This window comes from Gavia stellata, chromosome 21 (genome assembly GCF_030936135.1).
Source record: "Gavia stellata isolate bGavSte3 chromosome 21, bGavSte3.hap2, whole genome shotgun sequence".
Lineage (NCBI taxonomy): Eukaryota > Metazoa > Chordata > Aves > Gaviiformes > Gaviidae > Gavia > Gavia stellata.
The window spans coordinates 7,723,304-7,739,943 of record NC_082614.1 but is presented as its reverse complement, the minus strand read 5'-3'; the positions used below and the strand labels follow the sequence as shown (position 1 = coordinate 7,739,943).

General features: G+C 41.2%; 1 protein-coding gene across 6 annotated transcripts in view; it reads left to right on the top strand.

Moving 5' to 3' along the window:
* The window catches only part of ARVCF (ARVCF delta catenin family member), a 185,265-nt gene that overhangs the window by 40,940 nt on the left and 127,685 nt on the right, over window positions 1–16,640 (top strand). Inside the window, exon 1 of one of the 6 annotated variants that reach the window (XM_059827847.1) lies at window positions 5,018–5,218. The exons of the other annotated variants lie outside the window; for them this stretch is intronic. Within the exon in view, the coding sequence (XP_059683830.1) occupies window positions 5,033–5,218 (186 nt within the window). The 5' untranslated portion in view covers window positions 5,018–5,032. Of the gene's footprint in view, window positions 1–5,017; window positions 5,219–16,640 lie in introns of those variants that run through there. 6 annotated transcript variants of the gene reach the window in all.

Genomic DNA, 16,640 nt, shown 5'->3' with positions numbered 1-16,640 from the left:
AGTGGAAAAGTTGTGCTTCAGAATATCAACTTGTGTTTTAATTTGTTTTTAATCGGTAGATGAGCAGATGAGGACAACTGCAGGCAAATCTGGAATACTGAAAGTTTCATTGCAGTGTAGACTTTGGCGACCACTCCAGCTTTTCATGGATGGGGTTAGTGTTACAGGTCTAAATGCCCTGAAAATACAAATTTCCAGAGTAGAATTTGTTTCTAGTTATATTTCCTGTTATTTATCTTGTTTGTCATCTTAGCTGTTCTAGCTGGTATAGTATTTTGCTAGCATACAAGGTGTAGTAGCTATGAATTTAGAGAACAGTCTTCATTATCTCTTGGATTTTTGCATAACATCACAGAAACACGTCGTGTTTGGATGATGATAATCAGACTTACTGCATCCGTACAAGAATGTTTCAGTTTACAAAGGGTCGCTCTCAGTCTTAAAGACAATAATTGAAGTCCTCTCAAGGCTTTGGCTTTTTTAGATAATACCCACTGTTCATCTTTTCCAGAAAAATTGATCAGTGGTCATATAGGTAGACTAAGTAGGAAAAAGGGCATGGTATGGTGCATTAATTAAGTGTTTGTTTTTTCCCTCTGAGCATAAATAGGATGCATTGTGTTTTAATGTAGGAAGTAAATGGTTTTGCATTGTTGCTACTACTTTATCGAAGTTGAAGTAAGCTGTTGTGTGTGAGTTACCCTTCCTAGTAAACTTGAGTGTTGCTCCTCGTGTAGAGTTCCTCACTTACCACAGAAAAACAGTAGCCTGTTTTATGGCTGTTTTCTGATAAGATTTGAATGCCCCTAGATAAAAGGAGACAAAGCTCCCTGGTTTTATCTTTGCAGCTGGTGGGTCAGCCGTGATGTAGAAATGGTGCAGTTCAGTACAGTGTTCCAAGTGATGGCTGGAACTGAGATCATGGTTCATGGCCGCTTTTCCTGCTTCCTACTTATTAAATGCCTGTCCCTAGGCTGACATTTATTTCATAAACTCATAGCTAGAGCCTTTAGTCTCCATCACATCTTTCCATGAATCTGTGACATACCTATACCTGGAATATTTCCTGGATGCAAGCTTTCCACTGCTATCTGGTTGGTAAAAAGTGAATTTTTCTTTTGGTGTGCTGTATGAGGTCCTGTAGAACCTGCTTTTGCCTGATTTCAGTCTGTTTTGCCTAATAGCAAGGCATGCAAATAACGATCAACTCTGACCGGGTGTTTCTTAGAAATCAGCACTGCTGGTTTAGTTCTTCTGGGGGTTTTCTGGTCTGGGGTTTGGAGCAGGAAGGGAGCCTACCTAGGCTTTGTCCGTGGGTCGTTTCATGAACAGCTGCTGTGATCTGACTAAGTCTGTGATTCAGAAGAAGAGAAACAATTTAATTCTGTTACCTGGTGGTCTTTCAGTATTCTAATTTTTTTTGAAAAACACGTCTTTGAATTTTAAGCAGGTGAATTAAAAATACTGTAATGTAGTGTGTTTATACTCTTGTACAGCTGACTGACTGCCTTAGCTGGGGTGGGGGCTTTACCAATTATTAAAGCATGGACTTGTTTGGTTTTGTCCAGCTTCGCTGCAGAACATGGCCTGCTGAAGTCGCTGTCTGGAGGTAGGTATGAGAGCTTTGTTCTCAGCAGAATCATTCCTCTTGTGTATGTTTCCTCAAAAACCTAAAGGTTTCAGCATCTATTAGTGTGTACATGTGTCTGTTTCTAAACTTGAATGGGCATAATATTACAAATACACTTTAGAGGGGCCTTACCAGAAAAATGTGGAATGTGTCCCTGTGTATATGGTTTGTTTTTTCTTTCTTAAACTGTCTTTCCTCCCTCCCTCCCCCGCAGATACCCATATGCTAAAGGTCTGGGAAAAAAACCCCCATTGTTTATGTGCAGCCTATTGTTCAGTCAAAGTGCATATTATCAATGGTCACATGCTTTGCTTAAATATTTTATAAGATCAGTGTATAGTATGCTAACCCTGCCTTCTTTCTGTTTTCTCTGCATTTCCGCTTACACCTAGTTAATAATCTAGACAGGCTTGAAATGTGTATGCTTTTAGCAGATACTTGATTTCAGATATGCTTTGTTCTGAAAGTTCCCCTTTGTTGTGCTCAAATGACAGAGCTTTGAGTAGCAAAAGGCAAGTTTTTTCCTCATGTTCTGACTGTACAACGCTGAAGTAATCTTGTATCTGTAAAGAAGGGTGTCTCCTGTCCCCTCGTGCCTCCAACATGAGGGAAAAGCCATGCAGGTTCATGCCAGTAGGATAAAACATGAAGGCGGGTTTTAGACACTTCCTCAACGTGAGCCCTGTCGCAGCTGGGTGAGGAGTATGTCCTCTGACAGGAACGTCCCTGCACAGCAGTCGTCGTACAGTGGTAATGTTTCGGGCGTATGACCACAGAACTAGACTGCAACACTCAGCAAAACAATCTGAAACAAACGTGGTAAGAAACTCGATAGGGGAACTGAGCCTTGATTGCACTTGCCGCTTGAACAGGGCAGAGTCCAGCAGTGAGCCCTTGGCACCTTTGTAATGCCACACAGAGGTGGGTGCTCCACCGTACGGGAGAACTTTGTTGCCTTTGCTCTGCACAGGGATGGAGAAGCGGTTCTGGTGCTGTTCACCTCCGTGTAAAGACAGTGGTTTCTATTCTGCTAAATGGTTTTAATACAATTGTTGTTCTTAGCGAAGGGGTTTTGACAGGTACTGAGCTTCAAGAACTTTCTTGCCCCTTCTAGGATCAGACCAAAGAGTAGGAGAATAAAGAAAGACCAAGCAAAAATAAAGAGCTGTTGGAATGAGTATTTTCCTAGCTCTGGGTGGAGAAAGGCCTGCATGCTTTCTTCTTGCTGCTCCTGAGTGCGACAGCGTACAGTTGCAACTGCTCTTTTGGTACTTCTGATCTGACACAGAGAAGGAAGTACATTATCTCTCTGCAGAGGGTCTGCTTTCCACTTTTCTCCTTAAGTTTCTAATCAGGTATTACAGACATTTCCAGGAGCTTTGTCACTAAATGTGACAGAAATAGGTCTGGACCATCTGCAGGCTCAGTAGATGTTAAGACTCCCAAGTATAGGTCCACAGTGGCTGAAGTTGTGAGCAATAGTGATTGTCCCCGATTTTTTTTTCGGTTGAGTTTCGTTCTTACTTGGGCCAGTGAAGAACTGCTTCTTGTTATTATGTTAGGGTCATTACCCTGAGGAGGAGTGAAAGCAGCTTATTGTTCAGGTTCAAGCTCCGGAGTTTCACTGTTCGGAGACGTCGGTTTCTGCCTTCTACCCATCTAGGCAGATTCAGTGGAATCGATTTTTGATTCTTTGCTTAGTCAAAGTTTTTTTAGGAGCATCATTATCTCTGAAGGCAGTGTAATTTACAGGAAACACATTTAGCTTCTTGCCGTGTGTGCATCAAGAAAATTTGAGTAGATAATTAATCTGAGGAACTGGAAATTAATTGGGAGGAAAATTATTGCTTTAAAAATGTGCTAAATAATCACCATTTTACTATATTTAGCTGTCTGTTGAAGGTGGTAGAGGATGTACAGAAGATAGACCTCCATAGCCTGGTATGCCTTATTTTGGAGGGACAATACAATACAAACAGCCAAATATTTCTTCCTTTAACTCATCGGACTATTGTAAGTGCAGAAAGCTAGCTGTCAACTATCAAGAAGGTTTGGGAGCTACTGGATGCCTGGCTTGCTGTCATATGCTTCTGAAAATTTCAGCTTGCTTTATGGTTTTCCAGAACTGGAAGTCATCCACATGAGTACGTAAGTACTTCATAGCACAAGGGCCTGGAGCCTCTGCTGTTCCTCAGATTCAGTGATGATGTCTGAGGAATGACCATGGGAGTAGTGTGACCCTTCAGGAGAGTCAGCTGTACCTCCTGCTGAGTTCTCTTTGGAAAGCAAACAAATTGGTAGCAGTGGCAAGGTACCTCTGGTCTCCCTCTTAAGGGGTAAAATAGAATGATGAAGCATTTGAAGTGTTTCCTCAGTTTTCTTCTGGACTTCGGAATAGATGCCCAGTGATAACCACCACCATTTGATCTGCTTTGAAATCACTACTGAGTGGAAAAGGTGATGTCAGAGCACGCTAGGGACATGGAAATGCTGTTCAGGGCGTTTTGAGGAATGAGATGTTTTGAGGAAATTCCTTTTGCTTGATCTTGCATCATCTTTACACTCCGAAAGGCCTTGTAGGTCTCTTAAATGCTACAAACTGGCAGACTAGATCCAGGCTCTGTGTTGGCTTTGGAGGTTTTTGCTTTGGGTGCCATTGAGTTGCTACCCAAATAAGAGCAGGAGACTGTTAAAAGGAGGGTGTTGATGGCACAGCAAGTTATTTTTGCTGGTGCTGAGTTGAACTTTCAGCTGTCTGGTGATAATGGTGTGACTCTTGAATTCAGTCTTTCCTTATTAGAGAAGTTTAATTGAAATGTGACGAATGAAGACTGTGTGCGATGTATCAGTTGTACTTTTGTGTCTGGCAATAGCAAGGATCAGTTTGGTGAGAAGCACATTAGAGCTTCACTATGGCTACTGATTTGGAATCTAATTGAGGACCTTATTTCTTGTGAAGTGGTGGTGAATGTCAACATATAATAATATGGGGTGATGTGTCAATACCATGGAGGCAGCCTGATAGAAATTATAAGGAATTAATTCTGGAAAACAATGATGTAAAGGTTAAACAGAAGTGTGACAGAGAGCAGGTATTTGTTATAGTATTAAGAATATATTGCAGTTATAAAGAACATACATGAGAACGTGCCTCTTAACGCACAGTTGGGACCATGTGATTAAAGGTGCCTGATTTAAGGGGGTTGATTTGCAGGGTGGGAACCTTGGAAACCTGTTCTCTAAGTCAGTCAGGTCACATAGGCAGAGAGTGGAGAGGGTTTATAATGATGATTGATGAAGAGCTGGATTTTAAAGAGCTTTTTAAAAGAGATTGTGGCGTGTATGTTTGCATGCTTTGGCTTCTTAAAGCAGTCATGTTAGCAGGATCACAGTAGTCTGAAGATGTGCAGATACAGCTTTGCTAGGCCATCTGATACAGCTGGGGAGAGTGGAAAGAATGGGCAGGCTTTAAGGACATCTCCACTTCTCTGGTCAACTGCTAAAGACAACTTTGAAAGATCTTTTTGCTGTTTCACCCAAGGGAGTGAAGTCTGGAGGGACTGTCAACACTTTGTTCTGGAGATAAAGGTAAGTGTGTTACAGTTCCTGGATGCTGTGCTCTGCAATGAGGAAATAAGGGAATGTAACTTTGGGGTTATCTGAGGGAAAACCTCAGTACTTCTGGCCTTTGAGAAATCTAACTTTCAGACCATACCTGAAAGTATACAGAGAGAGTAGTGATAATGCTTTAAACCGTGGAACAGGTATGCAAGTGAATTTCTTGTTTTAATCTGTATCACTTCAGATTATGGCATATTAACTTAATTATTTGGACAGACATGTTGTGGATTGAGTAGATACCTGGAAGACAAATTGTTCTGAAGTGTTCCAGTCTTGTTTTTATATCTGTATTTGCCTGTCTGATGAGTAAAAGGAAACTCATGGTCCTTTGTGTCACAGTCAGAAAGCAGTGCTGACTGAAGTCTGTTTATTTAGCCTCAAGTACAGATGATAATTACTATGCATGCCTTTATAGCTGCTGCAGATTTCAGTGTGGGGGAGGCAGTTCAGAAAGGCTTTGAGTTTCTCTTTTTTCCTGTTGGCTTGCTTTAGGTGGGGAGTGTCTAGAGAGGACCTGGAATGCACATTTATAATTTCAAAAACAGTAGGATATATTTTGGTGGCTAAAATGGAACAATAGAATCACCGAAGGGTTGAGGTTGGAAGGGTCCTTAGGAGGTCATCTGGTCCAACCCACCTGCTCAAGCAGAGCCACCTACAGCTGGTTGCCCAGGACAATGTCCAGTCGGCTTTTGAATATCTCCAAGGATGGAGACTCTGCAACCTCCCTGGGCCATCTGTGCCAATGCTCAGTCACCCTTGCAGTGAAAAAGTGTTTGCTGATGTTCAGACAGAACCTCCTGTGTTTCAGTTTGTGCCCATTGCCTCTTGTCCTGTCACTGGGCAGCACTAGAAAGAGCCTGGCTCTGTTGTCTTTGCACCCTCCCTTCAGGTATTTATTTACATTTATAAGATCCACCCCTGATCCTTCTCTTCGCCAGGCTGGCTCGCATTCCACTCGGTGTCCACCAGGACCCCCATCCTTTCCTGCCAAGCTGCTTTCCAGCTCGGTGGCCACAGCACGAATTGGTGCCTGGGGTTGTTCCCCCCCAGGTGCAGGACTTTCAGTTCAACAAGGGGAGGTGGAAAGTGAAACTTCTTGAAGTGAAAACACTTTGGCATATCTTTAGATACTGTTTTAAACAATAACCTTTGGTCTGAAACATTAGAAAACAATGCTGTGAACATGCCAAAATGCTAAAAAATCCCAGGCATAGCCTATTTAAAAAAAAAAAAAAAAATCTGGTGTGCACACCTTAAGCTCAGATGACGCTGTTAGAACGAATCAGCTGGTTTAAAAGGAGGTATGTTTATTTCATGCAGCTTGGCACAAACAGAATACTGATTTTGATAGTATTTTGTTTGTTTCCAGAACCCTTCTGTTCAAGTGACCAGCTCAAAGGAGAAGAGTTGCAAGGCATATCTACTTTAGCTTTTAGGAGATGTTACAGTTTACTGCTGCCTGCTGTCTTTTCAAGGAGATTGCTTCTGTTTTCTATTTGAATGTTGTTTGTTCAAGGAAATCTGATGTAAATAAATGGATTGTGAAATGTGGTTAGGTTTTTGTTTCGTAGTTCTCTTGACACGGTTACCGGGATCTTCTAGAGAAACTGCAAACAACCTTACTTTTAGTGCATCCGCTTTGAGAATCATAAAAAGGCCTTCATTTCTGCTCTTTGGAACTTCTTCAGCTAGAGAAAAGGACGAAAATTTTGAACACTATGAATAAAAAGAAATGTGGATGGGTAGGGCTCGAATCACTGAACTCAGAACCTCTGAATGATAGGTAGGTGTTTTGTGTCTGTTGGGAAGCCTTGAGGGGCTTCTTAGCAGAAAGGAATAAGCACTTCCAGGGACTAATTGATCTGTCTCTTCTGAGGCTCTGTGCACCCTGAAGGCTGGCCTTTGCTGGAAGGGGCATGCCTGCCTCTGCTTCGTGCAGCCCCACGAGGCAAAATAGCCCTGGTGTTGCTTCTTTTTTTCTTCCCTGTATGGTACGCATGGGGAGAGAATGCGATTAATTCAGGAGTATATGAAACCTCAGGAACTATTTGTAGGTGTGTGGAAGAGCAGCAAGGTAGGAAGACTAAATTACTAAATTGGAAAAACTGCAGGAGATGTATTTTAATTATAATTTCTTGTAGGACATTGAAATTTCTTTCTAGTCCAGCAGAATAAGAAACAGATGCTTTGAACACTTTGGACTTCCAGGGAGAAGGTTTGAAATGTAGAAAATCCTTCTTGTGTTTCACTTCCTTTCATCTAGACGGCAAATAAAATAAAACTGCATACTTCATAAGGTTTATGCTTCACTCTTGATCAGTAAGTTTAATCATTGAGTGACTTCTGTGAAGGTGGATGTTATCAGTGCCTTAAAGTCTAACATGGAATTATTTATTTTTTTTTTTTCCTTGAATATGGATAACCAGCATGTGCCCATGTCAGGATTCCCTCCCTAGCAAATTAAAATTGAATGTTTTACATACTTTTTTAGAGAATGATAAAAAGAATTTTAAATCTGGATTCACTTCTACCAAAGCAGACTGGAAGACAGAGTTGTGAGGTGTAGTTGGAAGCAAAGACAGAAAAATCAAGGTAAGTCCTACTTTTATTTTTAGTGGCAGTAAGAATTAAGAGGAGATTAGTCTTGAGTTTTCAGCTCTGAAGTAGCATTACTGACATTAGGAGTTTGATGTAAATCCATGAGAGTGATGATTTAAGGCCAAATGCTGGTTGTTTTTTTTTTTTTTTGTTCTTGTACAATGAGAGCGTGTCCTCATCATAGGATAAAACATTGCCTTGTACCTGCCTGGTAGGATATCTGTTAGGCTTTTTGAGTGAGAAAAGGATGGTGGTTGTTTTAACCAAGAAGTTTCCAAGTCAGGTTTTTCATTGCATCTTTAATGATTTGGGCACTTAGCATGTTGAGCCTATTTTGTCCTCACCAGGCTGTGCCATGGCCCGTCTCCTCAGTAGGCTTTAATGGGTTCTCATTGAAGTATAGGGCCTGTCAGGCCAGTGTGGGTGCTTTAGAACTTCTTCAGTTAGAGAAAAGGACCAAAATTTTGAACACTATCAATAAAAATAAATGTGGAATTGGATCAGAACTGCTGTAAACTTACAGAGGCAGGATGCAGCTCTCTTGTCATTAGTACTCTTTTTTTTTATTTAAAGATTACCGTGGAAGGCGGAAGGGAATAGCAGCAGGATCTTTTGAAATAACCTGGAATTGTGGTAATGATAAAATACAAGAGTTCAGTAACAGCAAGAAAATGTAAGACATCTCTTCTTCTATAGTAGGTGCACTGTCTGTGCTAGTTGCATAGCTTAATATCTAGAAATAGTTGACTTTTTTTCCTTTGCCTGCCTCTTCCAAAGTCCTACTCGGTGCTCTTTCCAGAACAGACATTTTGTGTGAGCCTCGTGAACCGTGAGTTGGAGCAGTGATCTGTAAAGCACTGTAGAGAAGGCTGAGCGTGTTTATGTACCATTATTTTGCCATATGTGATCTAGGTGTTGGATGCAAATTTTGTGTGTGGCTGTGACTCCCCTCTTCTGAGTGACCTATTTCTGCATTTTTATGCTGTGGATTTCATTGATGATGAGGCCTCAGTTAATGGTAATGTCTGCTCTAGCAGGTCAGAGTGTGGGAGATGAAGATAGGAGGCAGTTGTATCAGAAGGACGTAAATTAAGTTCCTAGGATCTACTTTTATCCATTTGGATAAAAGTTGGAGTGATAGGAGAGCCTTGAAGACAGGTTTAAAAAGGCTTTTGTGAGTAAGAGAGCTAAATTGATTGTACTATGTCTAGAAAAGCATCACTGTTTTGGTTCGGAAGGTGATACATTTAGTTACAGCTATTGCAAACTTCCAAACCTGACTATTGCCAATCGGAGAATGCAGTGCTGGAGGGGCATTTTTGCAGAGGGAGTTGTACAGTAATTGGAGGACAAACATTTGGTAGTTCAGCAGTGTGGTTGAGTACACGCCAGCTTTTAATTGTGGTGTGTGGATCCTGCTGATGTTTCCAGAGGCATTTGGAATGGCAGCAAACTAGTTAGCCAAGTGTAGGAGGATCATTGTTGGGGAAATGCTCCCGGTGAAATTTTCAGACTTTAAGGGAACGGAAAGGGTTTTTTTGTCTTCCTTGAAATGTGACAGATGCCAATCAAGGGGAGAAATGTTAAGATTTATTTTGCTTGTTCCTGGAATTGATGTGAGATTTCCATTCCAGTGGTTTTGAGTAATTCTAACTCTACGTTTCTCTTCTGCTATGAAGAGGATATAGCGTGATGTTGATGTAACAGTGAGGTACCTTAACTGCACCATGGCTTTTGGAATGTGGTCACTGGCGTTGTTACCGCCCAGCTTAATGTCTTTATTTTTCTTTCTTGCACTTGGAAGGTCTACAGAGAACGTTTAGAACCGCCTGTGCCATAAGGCTCCCTGGTTTTATTTGTTTTTCGAGAGAAAGAATCTGGAAAAAGGATCCTGGGCTGTCTGATTTGTTCTCCCTCTTTCCACCTTCCATGTTGCATTGCTTATTTTTCTTAGATTGAAAAAAAATAGTAAAAAAGTTCACACATACTTATGGGTATAGCGCTCTTCTTGCTGCTGAGAGTCAGTACAAGCTCTGAGAGCCCATCATCAGGCTGAAGAAGGGTTTGATGCTGGCTCTTGTCTTGGGGAACCCTGCTGTGCTGTGTTACTTAGAGAAAAGTGTGTTAGCACAGCTGTGGGGAACTGATTTGGCATCCTGTGTGTTTGCTGACTACCTCTATGAGAAGAGAGTATCAGGAAAGGAAGAAGTTACTCCCTGAATTTTGGGATAAATTAACCAAAAATTGCTCTCTCTTTCCCAGTGAGTGACATGATTTTTCAAGACTTGTGTGTGCAGAATCTGAGATCATGAGTACTAAGTCTGCTGATTTGAATCCTGGATAACATTCTATAATTCTTAGATAACGTAAAGCAGCAATATAAAGAGAAAAGGTATCTTTGGATGTCCTGTAATGTCTTGCTCCGTTCAGGGATCTAGACCAGGAGAGGTGTGCCCCCTGTTCACTCCCTCTTGTTATCTCTAAGGGCTCAGGGTATTTGCTTCTGCTGGAATCTCCTCAGCTGGGCATGTTCCTCACAGAGCAGAGAGGAAAAAGAGCTGTAGGAGTTTCTTGTTCTTTCTTTATAATGATTAATTTCTGTCCCGTCCCCTGTAGGGAGGCAAGTGGACAGTCCTTGGGCAGGCTAAATTTCTCTGAATATTTTGGCAAAGTAAATAATACCTGCACTGTGTGGGCTTAGATGAAAGCAGGCGATGTGCCAGGAAGCATGTATGGCTCTAGGCCTGAAGATTGAACCTTTAGCTGTATCTGCGTTGCCAGCAACAGTGATGCTTCCAGATGCTTATCCCTGTGTATTCACTAGGCAGTAAGAGACATGGCAAGAGAAACATATGTAGTAAACATTGTCCACAAAGTACAGATGTAAGGAGTTTTAGCACATACATAGAACATCTGATCTGCTTCTGCTGGATAGTAAAAAAAAAAAAAACAAGAACATGAGAGAAATTTGTAGATAAATGAGTGATGCTTCTGTGCAGCAAGGCCTCCTACCTGCTTTCTCCAAATCCATCTCTCCCTGGCAGATTAAAAAAAAAAATCCTCTGCTCATCCTCTCCCAACCACCAGACTTCCCTTACTCCCCTCAGAATTCTTCTTCCTCTGTCTTTTGGCTGCTCCTTATTCTGCTCCTCCTTCACCTGCTCTTCCCCCGGACTTGTGTTTCTCCCCCAGGTTGCCCTTGTACAAGCTGGGTCTGGAGCCTTGCTTGTGAGCATTGCTGTGTCTTTGGCCGGTCTCGTCTGATTACCCGTCCTGGCTTTCCCCGTCTTCCTCTCTGGGCGTAAGAAGGCTTCAAGGTTCCTCACTGGAGAAAGGAGAGGGTGAATCTTCTTTACTGCTACTAATTACTTTGGTAATCGCCAAAAAGCCGTGAGACTTAGTGGGAAGCAGGGAAAGGAGACACACTCAAAAGCTGGAAGTTAGGCTGGCCTTAAAAGGAGGTTTCGCAGTCCCTCCCCGGCAGGGTGGCAGGTGGCACCCCACCTTGTATGAAACTCTTTGAGAGCAAACCTTCTTTGTAAGCTGCTGTTTTATCACCTGAATGCTGGCGAAAACGTAGGAGTTTGCTCTCATGACCGGTTCCTGTACAGTGTTCTAGAGTAGCTTGCTGGAGACGGTGTCAGATTGCTGTCCCGACTGCTGCTGGGTAGGTTTTTTGTCTGAAAGATCTCATTTGAATACCATGGCACCTCTGTCCTCTCCATTTTTCTAGGTAATTTGGTAGTATGCATACATTACAGTGCTAATGCATGTAGCTTTATTAGAGCAATCAATGTAGCCATGTTGGATCCCCTGTCACCTCGGAGTCCTGGGTTACCTGAAAGGTACAGTTTGAAAGAGTAGGTAAAAGCATGAACGCTGTAGAAATTGTAGGTACACAAGCTAACTCTGCAAGTAGATCCTAACGGTTCCTCTTTGGTTGTCAGGGAGCTTTTGCAGGCAACTTGGTCTGTTCCCACGCTGATGTGAGGCGCCTTCTCCCTGGAGCAATTACTTCCCTTGTCAGGGTCTTTCTTGGGTCTCAGCCTTCTTCCTCTGCTGACTGTCAGGAGAAAATGTGACTGCCTATGACTTGTTGAGGGAACTGGTCTGTATAGAGGGTATTGACGGAGACGTTACTCATCTTGCGCAGATTCTTGCCCCTATGCTCTTTGTCACTGAAAACCTGTTAGCAGCCCCTTAGAAAAGAGGATAATCTGCTGGTGCTGCATAGTTTGATTAATGCAAGTCATCTTTCTGGGGGGCTGTCTCAAGGTTGCGTGATGGAGTGATGTTTCTGAAAGTCTGAGAAAAGTAGAGTTATTTGAATGGAAACTCTCTATAAATCTTCTTAAGTTGCATTAAACTTACTGATTGGTGCACCTCAAGCTTGCATTGCTCTTCTCTGTGTACCTGATGTTCCAAAAAGTGAAGATTAAAAAAATTGTGTGCAAGTTTAGGCAGCATTTGGTGTCTGAACTGCTCACTGTCAAATTTACACCACATCCTATCAATTTTCGTGCTCAGCGGTGCCATGAGAGTGGCCATACCAAGAAGTGAGTCATTAGTCACTTGCAAATCTCTTCTAAAAGTTGATTTGTTAACTGGAAGGGTTGCTTTTCAAAAAAGAGGGGGAGAGGAGGAGAGAGAAATGCTTACTAAATGCTCTCAGCTTGTTGCAGACAGAAGGCATTATTTACTTTATATAAGCCCCTTTTCTGTCTATTGCATAATTTCTGTCATAATTTTTGTTAATTAAAAAAAAAAGGGGGCAGAAATAACAACCTGAAAAGAAGGTGGCTTTAGTGAATCATTTTCTCCCAGTGATAGTATTCTGGATTACTTCAAAGATGTGCCCTCAATATTGAATTTTGGATGTGTATAATAAACTTCATTGATTGTTTGAAATGGATTGGTTAGGGTGCTGTTCTCTGGGTAATGGCATGTCAGCTTAATACATATTCTAATGCTTTTGGCTAGGGCTGAATGGAAGTCACTCGAGTGAGAATTTCCCAATGACACTAGAGCCTGAAAATTGGCATTGTGCAATATGCGTGGTTACAATGAAGCAGCTTTACTGGAATACAACAAAAAGACTATGTTCTTAGTTTAAAAAAGAAAAAAAAAAGGCAGATTTGATTGTTTTACGTAGGTGATTCAGACACTTGGACATTTTTTACGTAAAGGCTATTAAAGTATCCTTTTGAAATCATTGTAATGAGTAATTCTCACACTGCATTGATAGTTATCCCAATGAGCACGCATAAACTAAAACCACATTTTTAAAATTCCTGCATCAATGCTGTTTCTGCAGTAATGAGAAAGCCTGGATTTGCTGGAGTGGACAGACTTCATCTGTACAAAAGGTAAATGGCTACCAAAGAAAAAGCTAGGAAGAACTTTTAATAAGATCAAAACACAGGAAGAAATAATGAAAAGACTTCTGGAAAAGGATCTCGCCTGTTTTGTACTAAAAACTATGTAGGATATAGCAGGAAGAAGCAAATCATGTTTCCAAGGCAATGCAGCGGTTGGGATGGAGGTTTTTGGTTCAAGACAAAAATTGAAAGAAATGGGAATTCTGCATGGGAGATAAATCCACTGAGTATAAACTATTACTTCTCCATCTAACCTGAGGGCAAAGAGAGGTAATTCAATAACTGGTCTCTGGTACTTGGTCCATGGTACTTGGTAGGGCTAGCAGATCGTAGGTTCTGGGTCTGGGCCTCTGCTAATTGTCTCTGACTCTTTGTTTTGCTGGCTTTTACCATTTTTACATGTTCTTGAGAAATATTTGCTTCCTTCATTGGCTTTTAGATATCTTTCTCTGCAGACTTTAAATAACTCAGGTATTTAGTTTAAGACTAAAGATGTAAAGTCATGATTCCCAGAAAGACTTTGTGACTTTAAAAGGAAACTGGGAAGCTTTCTCATTCATCAAGATTATCAGCTAGTTAAAAAACTCAGCATTCTTTTGGCACATCATTTCCATATGCCTGTGATTTGTATATGTAAAAAAACAAACCCAAAACCCCAGACTTGTAGTTGAGAGGTAGCCTTATGTAGCCTTTGAGTTTCAGGATTGAATTTTTGTCATTCTGTGAGATGGCATGACAATGCCAGTCCTTGCTGCTCTGCAGACTATCTCTGAGCAGAAAACCAGGCCAGAGAAGGTAAGTGACAAACGTCTGAACCTTGTCTGTCTTTGAGCAGGCTTTGCTATTGCTTTACATCTGTTTACATCTCAGGAAGGTAGGCATCAGTATTTATATAGTTAGTTGTAGTATTTATATCTTTTTAGGATCATTTTGAGTAGACATGAAAGACCATTCCAGGGGCAGTGATGTTGACAATTGGGAGAAGTCTGGAAGGATCCTTGTGTATAATAGTTTCTCATAGATGCTAAGAAGAAAACATTAAATCCTTATAAAGGTCCAAAGTGCTTATTAGCTGTCGATGCTACGTTCTGGTTTTAATCTTTATATTTGAGAATTAATTGGTATGTGGAATCCTGTAATTTACTTGGGTCAAAATGTTCTGATTGTGTCTTTATAGATTACATGCCTATAAATTTCTTGTAATCTTTAAAGAGGAATGAAGCCATAAATAACTAGAGTTTTATTTTGAAGTATACATATCTAGTTTGCAAAGGAACTGCTCTTTGGGAGCAAAATATGTTAATAGTAAAATATGTTATAAGGGAGTAAATTATCAGCAGGTTTTGGGATTTCTTTATTGCCTTTTTTTTTTAGTGTAGCAAAGAACTGTGTGTGTTTTTTGGCTTCAGTGAGTTGCTGCCAGGCCCTTCACATTTCTGATTATATTAATTTTTTGGGGTATGGCTTAATTTGGTTTTGTCTTGACATGCTGATTGATTCCTGTGTTTTCCTGCAACCAGCTCCGATTACTGTGTACGCACAAATGATAGTAGGATTCCTTGCTGTCAGCAGGCTTTCTTCTAGCAAGCCGTCTCTTTGCTAGGTCAGGAAGAGTTTTGCAAGACCTGTTCTGCTACTTCATGACCAACCACTTCTGCTACTGCTGAAATCTGGAAACTAGCTGCTGATCACATGAGCATCACACAGTGTTTTCATTAATTAAATGCCACTGTGAGCCACTATGAAATTGAGTCCTGGAATTGGTGATCCATCAGAAACTGTGTATTCAGGGGAATGTTATTTTTGTTAGCCTGATGGCTTGGTATTTGCCTCACTTGTAGACTGGCTTCATTCTTGTTCTCCCTGTCCAGTTAGAGTCACTCTGGTCTGGGCTGGGAAAAAAGTGCTGTATTTTTCTAAGCTCCAAAGGACTGTCCAAAACCAGCTTTTCACTGCAGGAGAAATTCTTCTGACGGTTCTGTTAGGGATTTGAAATTTCCAGGGGGAAAGCATGTGTTTATTTCCAAACATATGGAAACACAAGGTTGGTATCCCTAAAGCTAAAGCCATGTACCTTATTTTGTTGGAGCAGCAGAAGGGTTATCACCCTTGTACTAGTATTAGAGAGACAAGGCTGTCTTCATTTTGCGAGCTTTACAGCTAAGCTGCACATCTCCCGTTCATGGCAGTGCATATGTAGTACAACTTTCCTTAGCAGAAGTCTCACAGAAATACTTAACTCCCTCCCTGTTTCTGAGACTTCTCGTAAATGGATAGGACCCACTTCTGTTAAATTCTTTAACTTTTAAACATGTTTTTATTCCCCCTTGCTTTCTGTCTTCCTCCCCCAGAGGTAGCCCAAGTGTTTTAGAAACAACATAGTCAACTGGAGCTCATTGAATAATTCAACTGTTGCCTGAAGTGATAGTAAAAAGAGGACGACCCATTTAATAAATCAACCAAAGCTAAAAGCTCTGTGGTTTGTAAAAATGTTCATCTGCCCTCCCTTTGAACTGTGCAAATTTCTCATCTGAAACACTTTTTTTTTTTCCCCCCCTCTCAGTTGGATTTTTGCACTGGAAGGGTACCTGACCTACCTGCAGGTTATTCTTGCAAGTTGTTTCTGTTAAGTGGATCTTTTTCAGAGAATATTGGGGGTGTTGCTTCAGCAACATGGGACTTTGTGAACAATTCTCTCCATCCACACGATGTTCCTGGTGAGCTGTCCTCTCTCTTGGTTGCTTCTTAGTATTCCCTGCTAAGGGCTTCTGAGGTGTTAACCTATCACAGCCACTGCTACAGCAGGAGCTTCCAAAGAACTTACAGTGTCACCTCTGGGGTTCCTTGACCATTTTTAACCCAAGAAATAAAGATATTTGGGGGACTACTGAAGTATGCCTTCTGAAGCAATGACAAGTGACCTAACCTTTTCATATCTGCTTTTTCTTTCTTTAAATAAGTGAGAATTCTCTAAGTGCTCTTTATTTCTTATTTGTGCATTGTGCTTCTGTTATCTAAAATGCATCTAAATGCAAAATACTGTCTTTAAGTGACATTGCAGAGAAATATGATTGTCTAGGGAAGTTCATAAACCTTTCACAGAAGACATTCTTCTGTCTAAAGACTGTGGCAGACTTTTATTTAATCCCTTTGGACAGGCACTTGCCAGTATATCAGTGTGTTACTGTATAAATTGCTTTTTCATTGTTGCTGTAATTGTAAAATAATCCCTCTATTATACCCCCCCAATGATCACTGCATTATCTTTCTGCTGAGCTGCAACATTTCTTGGTGCCTGGTGGTGTCCTGCCTGTTGAAATGAGAGGTATTTATTAAATTGGCTTTCCGGTTGTAGCTCAGTTGAAAAACTGGCATAGTGATCAGTTGGAGAGCCTTGCTACATGCCTTGA